This window comes from Fragaria vesca, linkage group LG3 (assembly GCF_000184155.1).
Source record: "Fragaria vesca subsp. vesca linkage group LG3, FraVesHawaii_1.0, whole genome shotgun sequence".
Lineage (NCBI taxonomy): Eukaryota > Viridiplantae > Streptophyta > Magnoliopsida > Rosales > Rosaceae > Fragaria > Fragaria vesca.
The window spans coordinates 5,984,501-5,994,937 of record NC_020493.1 but is presented as its reverse complement, the minus strand read 5'-3'; the positions used below and the strand labels follow the sequence as shown (position 1 = coordinate 5,994,937).

The window sequence follows — 10,437 nt, the reverse complement described above, 5'->3', positions numbered from 1 at the left end:
AGAGAGAGAGAGAGAGAGAAGGACCAATAGTAAGAGGCATATATGGGGCTGAGGATCCTGTACGGAGTTCTGTTCCTGTCATTTTCATGTGCAGCCATCAAGCTCCTCCACCTTATGCTCCACCCTGTATTCTACTTCACCACCTGAGAAACTTATTCGAATCTGCAGCAGGTGAAATGGGTTAGTCAGAAACGTATACTTAGAGTTCTTTTGGAATGTATACGCAATAGGGTTTCGTTTAACTCTTATTGTAAGTGTTCGTTGTTGTAAAGATATGTATTGTAATGATTGAATGCTGGTCATGATGATATGTTAAGTGGGGATGAATTTGTGTGGTTGTTGATTTGGTTTTGGTGTATTACCATGGGATTGAATGTGCAACACTGTTTTCCAGAGTTTTTGTTCTAATTGCTTACTGTTTACGTTTTCAAAAAAACATGTGTATTGTATTCTACTATGTGAGTTTATCAATTGATGAAAACTTGGTTCATGTTCTAACCTTTACCAAAATTTTGATGCAGGCTGCGTCAACTCCAATGCCTCATGTGTGCCAGAAACAAGATGGTTGTTAAAGTTCAAAGCAAGAATAGGTATTTCTGAGTCATGCTTTTGTCTGGTGTTTATAGAGGAAGTGAAGTTGGCATGTTCTTTCAGTTTTCCTTTTTTTTTTTTTTCTAATTTTTTTTTCAATGTTAGCATTTACTGTTTGATTCCATTAGTAGCTGCTGCTTTACTTTAACTTTTTTTTGGCAATAATATTTAGGAAAAAGATAAAAAAGTCATATGAAATAAATTTAAAATACTGACACTGGAATCTTCTTTGTTTCAATAGTAAAATCAAGTAATTGGTGTCTGAGAAGGCATTGATGTATGTGCTATGCATATCTTCTTAAGAAATTCAAAGTGATCTTAAAGAATTAAGAATAAAAACCATATTATCATACTATGATCAAACTTAAAGAAGACAATGATGTCTTCTGGGTAACTGTTGAGATAAGCAGCTTCATTTGTTCTCTATTTATGAATTTCATTCTTTTCTATAAACCATTGTGAGGAGATGACTTCATGTTGTGATACATCATATCTTTTGGTTATAACACGTTTGTGGTTAAAGGCTAAGGTAAATGAAATGTTTGTGGTTAATCTTACGTCTATGCAGCTAAAAAGAAATCATGTATATATCCATTCACGTTAAAGACTACTTTATAAAATTAAATACAGCTAAAAAGAAATCATGTATATATCCATTCACGTTAAAATGAGAACATATTGCTTTTTAGAAAACCATACGCAGCAATATAGTATATGTTTTCATGATTTGAATTAATTTTTTTTTTTTCTTCATTCCAGATCTCTATAACTGGCAGGAAGCTAAAGCATTATTAGGAAGAAATGAATATTGTGAAGGATACATAGAAGTTGAAGGAATAGATATTGCTGCAGTTAAACCAAAGATTAAACTCACCCTTACTGGAGCAGGCCAGCATTGTTGGATGTGTGCCTATAGAAGCTGCCTACTTTCCTCCTACAATAACTTTGCTTTAAGAAATATTCGTTCAGAGTCTTTGGGAGGCTTACAGGTACCGATAATATGCTGATTTAATATTTTGTTCTTCTTAGTAGAATCTAAGATCTTATGGCATTTTACATATTTTGAAATTCGTTTCTTACATATTTCAAGATATGTAAGAAAATAATACATAGGAGCTTAAAATGAATATAACTGGTTTCCATGACATTTAGTAATAATGGCAGTGCCAAACCATATTGACGGGAAAGGATTTGAGAGGGAATTTGTGAACTTGCTACATGTTTATTAGACACCATTGCATGACTGAATTTTTTATGTCTTGGTTGCAGTAGTTGCTCAACCTTTGCAAAGTTATTCGGCAAGCCCACAGTTTAAGTAATCAGAAAAACCACGTGATATTTAACTGACAAGGGAAACAAGAGTAACTCAATGAAGGCAATGATAATGTGAACTGGGATTTTACTCCGATTGTAAACTTTGTCAACCTAGAAACTATAATCTTTTGTCCAAATTGTTATTTATAATTTACTTGAATCTTTTTTTATTTTTTATTTTTTACCTCATCAATCTTATTATGTTAAGCTTCAAACTACATTCGTTTGTTCCAAACTTATATCATAATTTATCATTTTGTATCAGTGAACCTGACAAATCCCGCAGCAAAGCGCGGGACTATTTCTAGTATATTCCTATGTTATTGAATTGAAATAGCTGTTATATGCTTAATGTCTTTAAACTTTGACAGGATGAGTGGAAGCATTAGGTTGATTCAGTGACATAATGGGCACATACCAAGTTCCCCACATGATTTTAAAATGAGAATAATCCTAATTGCATTTCATGCCCATTTGGCCAAGAGAGACATACATCCTGACCCTAGAAGAAGTGAAAGATTAGCCCCAAGCTGGATCCTAAGATTCCCTTGCATTCTAGGATTCATAAAATCAGCTGCTAGAAGGTCAACCAGAGCCATGTAGATTAGGATCCCAGCTGAAGCAGAGTTGAATACTCCTTCCACAATCAGAGCAGTACTGCTATTCTCCTTGTAGAAACTTGACACCCCCATTCCAACAACTATCCCAATTGGGGTGGTGAGGGAGAAGAATAGTACCATTGTTGCAATGGCCTTCGACTTGAATTTAGCCTACACGAACAATAAGAAACGAGCATTTAACGACGTAGCTTTAGACATAAACACATTATTAACATAATAAGTACAAACATAGGAGCAGAAGAGCCAGCAGACTGAATGTAAAGACATCCATTGCACTGAGAAATACTGTTCGACTTTCAACCAGAAGACTGTACAGTGAGGTGGCTACAATGCCATAATATACATTTGGACCCTACAAAGATATGCAACACATACGAATTTTGTCTATATGCTGAGCCTATAAGTCTGCACTTTTTTTAGCACAAAAAATTTCTATGTGCATTGGTAAGACTAAGAACTAAGAACTTTGAAGGTTGTTGCATCATAATCTTGCAAATCTCATATGAGGGATGATGATGATATGGGTAGTTATTGGATAAATCATCTCGAAGGAGATTGAAAATACCTGACAGATGCACCCACCAAGGCCCATGCCTTCAAAAAATTGATGGAAGGTCAGGGCTGCAACTAGAGGCTTGATTGTCTTGGGACTCTCAGAGGCACCTAAAGATACTCCAATGATCACAGAATGAACAACAATTCCGAGCTCAAGGACCTAACAAAAAGAACATGACAATGAAATTAGCACACACGAACAATTTAGTTCGTAACCAATGAAGATTGGTTGTCATCATATAATACATGAAAGCCAAAGAGCATATAGAGAAGAAGTTCTGCAATCCTTTATCATGGAGTTAGTAAACTTCTGTTTCTTGAATCAGATAGAAGTAAATGTTTCAATTTCCAATGATCTATGCTTGTAAATACTAACAGAAAGAAAAGGAAACCAGGGGAAGAAACAGAGTGAACCTACGTACCCAACAAAATGTACCTCAAAAACACTGAGCATATCCAACTAAATAGCAAACTAATTCTACCTGTGATATTATTCGACGCCTGACAAGCTCGAAAGAAGACGCTGAATCCTCCAAGGCCATGGCGTCTGATCCATGAGCATGGCCGTGTGTGGCATGAGTATGAACATGAACATGACCCTCATGCACCCCATTCATTTCTTGGTCATCCTTCACAGGCAGTGCTTTGTTGAAATGTGATCTTCTATAATAGCTAGTAGCAAAGGTGTCGATCATCATGGTCCCTATAGCCGAAACCATTGCAATGAAACCGGTAAATGGGAAATCCCCCCATGGCATTTGGCTGAGGCAGGGGCTTGTTAAGCTTTCAAATGCATCCGGCAAGACATGGATGAACCCGGTTGCTAGTATCACACCAGCTGCAAAGGCTTTGATCATGAAGAAGATATCATTTTCGGGGCGCAAAGTTGGGATTTTCTTGCCCAACATTGGGAGAGAGACACCAATAGCACTGGCTATGAGGATTGAACTTATTGCAACTAGCTTGAACTTGAGAGCCTTCGCCTTGTCGCGGTCTTGGGACTCATCACTGCAAGTACATTCTGCAGAAACCAAGATGGGGACGAGAAGCAAAAGAAGAAGAAGAAGAGTGGAAGATAGAGTAAGCTTTCTCATGGCTTTGAGTAAAGAAGGTGTTTGATGAAGTGGTCTATTGCTTACTACGTATATATGAGTAGGAGGGTTTGGGAAAGCAAAGGGTTTTGGGTAAAAATGGCGACATGGAATTGAATTCCATTTGATAGAAAGGAGAAGTGGGATGGCTAGGTGTATGATTACTGAAGCCAAATGACGACATTGTGTGTTAACACAAAGGTTTAAAGAAGGTTATGGATTTAATTAGCTTTATAATGTCTTTATGGTCGAACAATGACAATGACTAGGAACTCCTTGTGACAAAAGTGCTTATAGTTGGAGAAATAGGAATTTGAACTGTTGAAGCACTAATAGCAATCCATGAGCTCGGATTCTGTTAATTTTAGGAAAAGAAATCTATTTTGTAGATGAGGAGTTCTATCACTCACTTTCTATATATACAAGATGCAATTATACTATTATAGGCAATGTATTATTTCCTTCGAGTAATTTTTTCATGTGATTGTGACGAGAAAGATGAACACATGATTCGATATAATTAATTATAGCTAGAGAATCAAATTTACTTCCGACTTTAGATTTTTCCTTACCGATTTTTCAACTTAACCTCTATACTCCTCATCAAAAGAACTGTAAAGAATAAACAACGTTCAAAATCGTTGGTTAATTGTATTAACAATCGTAAAATACTGAGCTTTTCTGTCAATATACGTCTGATACAGAGTTTGAAACTGCATCAATGTGTTTCTCTACGAGCCACGGTGCCTTTAACTTTGCCGCTTTTGCTCTTCTCACGCTCTCACAAACACAACTTTTGGTTTCATGTTTAAGGAATAACTATGTCTGATAATCGTAAAGTTATATAGAATCCGGTTTGTTTTGAATAATCACTAGAATATGGATATGTATTTTAAACCAAACAACAGAAAAATAATCTCAGTGCATGCTAGGCTGCAAGCTTATGGCATTTCAAAATCTGTTATCACAAAATAAGATTTATTCTTCAATATATAAACTGAGAAAGAAGTCCCAAGTTGCGTAGATACTAGCAAATGAAAGCATCCCATCCCATACAAGTTGCTGCAACAATGTTCTAACCTAGTTAAATGGTTATTATACTGAGAAATGGGAAGGTCTTTATTCTACCCGAAAGGCCTATAACACAAAGCCATTGGATGGAGCAGACCACTCTAAAACAGTTCTGGCAAATACAATTGGATCTTCTATCTTTACCCTTCTTTTTCTTTCCCCAAACTATGATTTTCCGTTCTTATGCAGTTATTCTTATGCTATATTCTGGCCACTTTATATTAGAAAGGAGAGAGAGCAAGAACTTGGACTTCAATGCCGTGTAGAACATCCACCCATTGTGACCTGACAACTTTAGGGGGTTTGCATATACTATACTTCATGATGGAAGGTCCAAATTTACATCGTAGACTTGGTTTTCTTTCATTGTTTGATGATCTTCATTTGACTTCGTGATTAGAATAACTACAATGATATGACTGGCACTTGAACTAAAGACCATTCAAAACTCACTCAACTCGGTGGAACTTACTGGTTTGCATTTTCGAATCCAAAACTTGTTGGCTAGGTTATTTTGGATGGATGGTATGTGAAATGTTACCAAAAAATCATGTAATATATAATCCGGTGCATACTCCTTGAATATTTCTTTCAATTTTCAAAACTAAGCAAGCTAAGAACCCAGTACGTACAGCAATAACTGTTATTTGGTTCTGTTGAATTGGAGTCTGGAAATTATTGGTTATGGCCTTGGATCCATATATTACATGATAAAGTCTAGAATTCAATCAACATTAGTTGGAAACTTGGAATGAATGTTGTTTTGTTGTTGAAGAAGAAAATATTTTATAAACAAAAACCTATAGGGCAACTAAAGTTTACAATGTCAAAGAATTAGGCTCTAGAATGCAATTAACGTTGTTGAAATTAACTATTTCAAACCTACCGAACGACCTACTTAGGGGGAACTTACGTAATCAAACTCAAAAATCAAAGCTAGTTGCAATAAGTTCAATGCTTATGAAGGCAGTAGCCCTAAGGATTGAACCTATTGCAACTGGCTTGAATTTGAGAACCTGGGACTTCTCAAGAGCCTAGGCATGTGTATTCTGCCAAAACCAAGAGATTGATTGATTGAAAGACTGAGGAATAGCAAAGAAGAAGAATGTGATAATATAAAGCTAGGGAGCATTCGTAATGGTTTAAAGAGAGTCGTGAATAGACAGAGAGAACTATATAGCTAGTAAAGGAGTGGTAAAGAGTGCTAGAGACACTGGTATGGATTGTGATTTATAATGGAGTGATTGGAGTCCATTCCATTTTGGTTGTCATATAGAGTAAATATGACGACATGAAATAGAAGCCAGCTTGCTGCCTTGCTTGAAAGGGAATTTGGGGTTGAAAAGTGACTAAAATGACAATGTACGTGATGTTCTCAGGACATTGTTAGTGTTGACGTTAATTGTGGTGTTTCTGGAACAAGATGTAATCCAAGTATCGAATCTGCATGTTTGGACAGGTTTTGTGTAGAATATTAGATGAAAAGAAGACCCTTTATTGAGCTTATTATTCTAGCCAAAAGCCAATATTTACTGGGCATGATTCAGAATTTCAGATATGTGGACACTAGATGATGAGCTCAAACTTCTTTTTGCAATGACCATATTATGACTCTAGCTTCTTTCATTGATTCTTTTTCTGATATGCTATTTAGACACTTGTATAATGATTCGATCTCCATGTCTTTTTTACATTTGGGTCACTCTACGTGATCGTGAAACTGCGTTCTTTAGGTGGATCATAAGAAATGTACTATGTATGTCATTCTCGATCGTGGCAACGTTGACAGTTTGTTGCTAGCATTCCGCTCATCAAGTTCTTCCTGATCTAGATTTTCTTGTTGCCTCTCAAACAACGCTTTGCTCAAATCTTCCATCACACTGATGAGTAATGTGGCAAAGTGGGCGACTGAAAAATGAAGTTGAAAGCAATGATATGTGAAATGAGGAGTACGAGAGTATCTGTAGACGATGCAGCGTAGAGTAGCAATAAGTTGGAGATAAAAGCAAACGGCAGATAGAAATTACACAAATCCGCCATAAGAAAATAACTAAGCATGTCATGTTAATGTAGAAAAATCAATAATTGGGTATGGTTGTATGTAAGTATATTCAACAATTAGATTTGTCAGTTTGTCAGGTTTGATATTGTCATGTTATAATAATGATATTAAACTAAAGTAAGGGCTTATAGTTAAGCAATATGCTAAAGACACCAAAAAATTATACAAATAACTAATACAAAATGATGTGGCATATTTCCACATCATCATTAAAATCCTAATAATATCCTACATGTCTTCATACAAACCCATTATCAAATGTAAAATAAAAATCAACAATTAAAATGAAAAAGGTTATACATCGTTCCATAATCTTTATCTCTATTCAAGACCAAGTAAAAAATCCGGTGGATTTAAGCAATTTGCAACATAGCGATGAAGGTAAAATGTTTATGGTATATTGGCAAGGAAATCATCTCTATTCTATTCCACCCTCATCGTTGATGCGTTAAAAGATTTGGTCTTTGTTGGGATAATGATTAAGTAGTCTTGGCTATGAATATAGTGATGATCAGATTTGTGTAATAATCATAAAAATTGGAAGTCTTGAATTTCTTATCCATTCAATCTGCATTGAGAGAAAATTATAAAAAAACATTTTAAGGACTTGTTTCGTCAACCACCATCAAATCAGTCCGTCATGAATATTCATTCAAGATTGGAGTTCGAAATAGTTTCTTCTCTTTGCTCGAAAATCATGGAATAGAACAGCTGATCCATTCTCAATCAAGATGAAATTGCTTACTGTTCAGTGAAAATCTTATTATAAGAAACCATTGATATCTTTTTTTTGGCAAAGAAACAATTGATATTTAATCCTAGTTTAAGTTCTTATTCATTCGGGTTCAGTTTTTCTAACGGGTGTTCATGGACATGAACTTGACTTGAGTTTATTCTATTTGAGTTTTTACCCAACATGTAGCCAAAAATCTATTCTTCAATAATTACTTTGGGCTTCATACGATCTTAGATATATGTATCTTGCTTGATTTTTTTTTTCTTCTGCTTGTTCAACTTCTTGAATTGATTTCTTCTTGTTTAACTTTGAGAGTGATCAGAGTTCTATGATTCGTGTCAGTTTCTGGGTTTCATTTTTTCTCATCGATTTTAGTTGATTGCATTTGTAAAGGATAAAGACATAATGGTAATCTAAATTGAATTAATAATTAACAAATTATAGATAAAAAAATCCATCTCATTGGTTTTTATTTTAGAATATGATGACATGGTATACGCCACGTCATTTGGTATTGAAATTTTGTAACATATTTTGGTGTATGTAGCACTACTCCTTCTACTTCACTACAAGGAACCTCAATTTTTTTTTTCGCTTTAAGCCCCTAAATAGAGGTTTTACATATCCGATTTTTTTATTTTTTGAAAAGCGTATCTGATTGGAATCCTGGTTTAATGACAAATACAAGATAAGAATGACAAACACTACCCATCTAGTGGCATCTAATCGATCATATGTATCCCATTTTTGTTTCTTTTTGTTCATTTTGTATCATAACATTTTACCAATCCCCTTTTCACTTTTATACATTCATGATGACCCTTGCTGTCTATCAATGTTGGTAAAAAGTATGCCTTATGCATTGTGCAGTTGTGAGTTTGTGACTATTACTATGTAGGGACCGAACTATGCTAGTTCTTCAAAAGGTTACATGTTAATCATGGATTAAAGATTAAATAAAATATAACAAATCACATATACATCTTCTAAAAAAATTTAAAATATAAATAAATTCACTTGTGTTGTTGTTAAACAAATAAAGACAGTTTTTAATAATTAAGGACAATATTTTCTCTCCATGCCATGTGTCATGATTTAATTTACCAAACTAATCTTATACTAATTAAATATGTTTTTAAAAGAGAAAAGTCTCTCATTTTGAGATTTTTTAGTAAATGAAATACAGTAGCAGATTTTCAATAACTTAGTGTAGTAGCAGTTAATTCCAGTAGAAGTAGTAGCAGGGGTTAACATCCTTGTAGAAGTAGTAGCAGGGGTTAACATCCTAGTCGAAGTAGTAACAAGGGTTAACATCCTAGTCGAAGTAGTAACAAGGGTTAACATCCTAGTAGAAGTAGTAGCAGAGATTAACATCCCTGTAGAAGTAGTTGTAGGGGTTAACATTTCAGTAGAAGTAGTAGCAAGGATTAACATCCTTGTAGAAGTAGTAGTAGGGGTTAACATCATAGTATAAGTAGTAGCATAGGTTAACAATTAAGGACAAATTTTTCTTTGCATATCATGTGTTATGAGCTAATTTTACTAAATTATCCTTGCATAACCTTAAACAACCAAAGCTGCTACTGCATGGTCGTCCAATCGTTCTGCTACTGCCTAATCATCCAATCTTCGTGCTACTACTTATACAAATTAAATCAAATTATAAAATCAAACCCAACCACGTCTTGCTTCAGCTGCTATTACACTTGTTGGAATGTTGCTGGTATTGTCTACAGGAATGTTACTACTAGTGTGTCGACTAAAATGTTGCCGCTACTGTGTCGACTGGAATGTTGCTGCTACTGTCTATGGATAATTGCTTCTACTTCAGCTATTAATTAGAACAATTATATTTTTTTTGTAAGGAGAAAAATTGTAGTTAAAGCAAGTAAATGTGTTTTGAATCCATATATTGAAATTCAATCTCAAATTTTACAGAAGAAAATGGACAAAACTAATTGCACAAATCAGTATTTCAATACATTAATATGTATCTCGACAATGAATGTCCTTGGACTATATTAGTCTTAGATTCAACAAAAGTTCGGCAGCCTAAAGCTTGATTCATCTTTTTTTAATATAAAATTGTTTCTCTGAAACTACAACGCAACGCACATACCTTTTTAATGGCTATAGCAACATGACAAAAACCATCATGACGACGAAGGCTACCCATCATCTCCGACAGAGATCAAATTCGACCACGGCCCGATCATCCTCTTCCTCGATAAGCCGATCCCTGGACTAGATTCTACCTTCGCCTTCATTTGTCACAGAGAGAGAGAGAGAGAGAGAGAGAGAGAGAGAGAGAGAGAGAGAGAGAGAGAGAGAGAGAGAGAGAGAGAGAGAGAGAGAGAGAGAGAGAGAGAGAGAGAGAGAGTAGTAGTAGAGAGAGAG

General features: G+C 35.1%; 2 protein-coding genes across 2 annotated transcripts; one reads left to right on the top strand and one right to left on the bottom strand.

Moving 5' to 3' along the window:
* Positions 1 to 6: 6 nt before the first annotated feature.
* On the top strand, positions 7 to 2,138 carry LOC101298581. Its single transcript, XM_004293831.1, has 4 exons — positions 7 to 171; positions 522 to 590; positions 1,351 to 1,580; positions 1,861 to 2,138. Exons 1-4 carry the CDS (start codon positions 87 to 89, stop codon positions 1,861 to 1,863), a joined length of 387 nt encoding a protein of 128 aa, XP_004293879.1. The 5' UTR covers positions 7 to 86; the 3' UTR covers positions 1,864 to 2,138.
* A 231-nt stretch (positions 2,139 to 2,369) lies between these two features.
* Positions 2,370 to 4,178, bottom strand: LOC101311547 (zinc transporter 1-like). Its single transcript, XM_004293788.1, has 3 exons — positions 3,563 to 4,178; positions 3,091 to 3,240; positions 2,370 to 2,675 (listed from the first exon to the last, which is right to left on the bottom strand). The coding sequence occupies exons 1-3, from the start codon at positions 4,172 to 4,174 to the stop codon at positions 2,370 to 2,372; spliced, it is 1,068 nt and encodes a 355-aa protein (XP_004293836.1). The 5' UTR covers positions 4,175 to 4,178.
* Between the last annotated feature and the right edge of the window lie 6,259 nt (positions 4,179 to 10,437).

Coding starts and splice junctions, on each gene's coding strand:
- LOC101311547 (XM_004293788.1), bottom strand. CDS start 4,174: ATGAGAAAGCTTACTCTATCTTCCACTCTTCTTCTTCTTCTTTTGCTT. Junction 3,241..3,562: donor GGCGTCGAATAATATCACAG/GTAGAATTAGTT, acceptor TCTTTTTGTTAG/GTCCTTGAGCTCGGAATTGT. Junction 2,676..3,090: donor TTGGTGGGTGCATCTGTCAG/GTATTTTCAATC, acceptor TTGTTCGTGTAG/GCTAAATTCAAGTCGAAGGC.
- LOC101298581 (XM_004293831.1), top strand. CDS start 87: ATGTGCAGCCATCAAGCTCCTCCACCTTATGCTCCACCCTGTATTCTA. Junction 172..521: donor CTTATTCGAATCTGCAGCAG/GTGAAATGGGTT, acceptor ATTTTGATGCAG/GCTGCGTCAACTCCAATGCC. Junction 591..1,350: donor AAAGTTCAAAGCAAGAATAG/GTATTTCTGAGT, acceptor TCTTCATTCCAG/ATCTCTATAACTGGCAGGAA.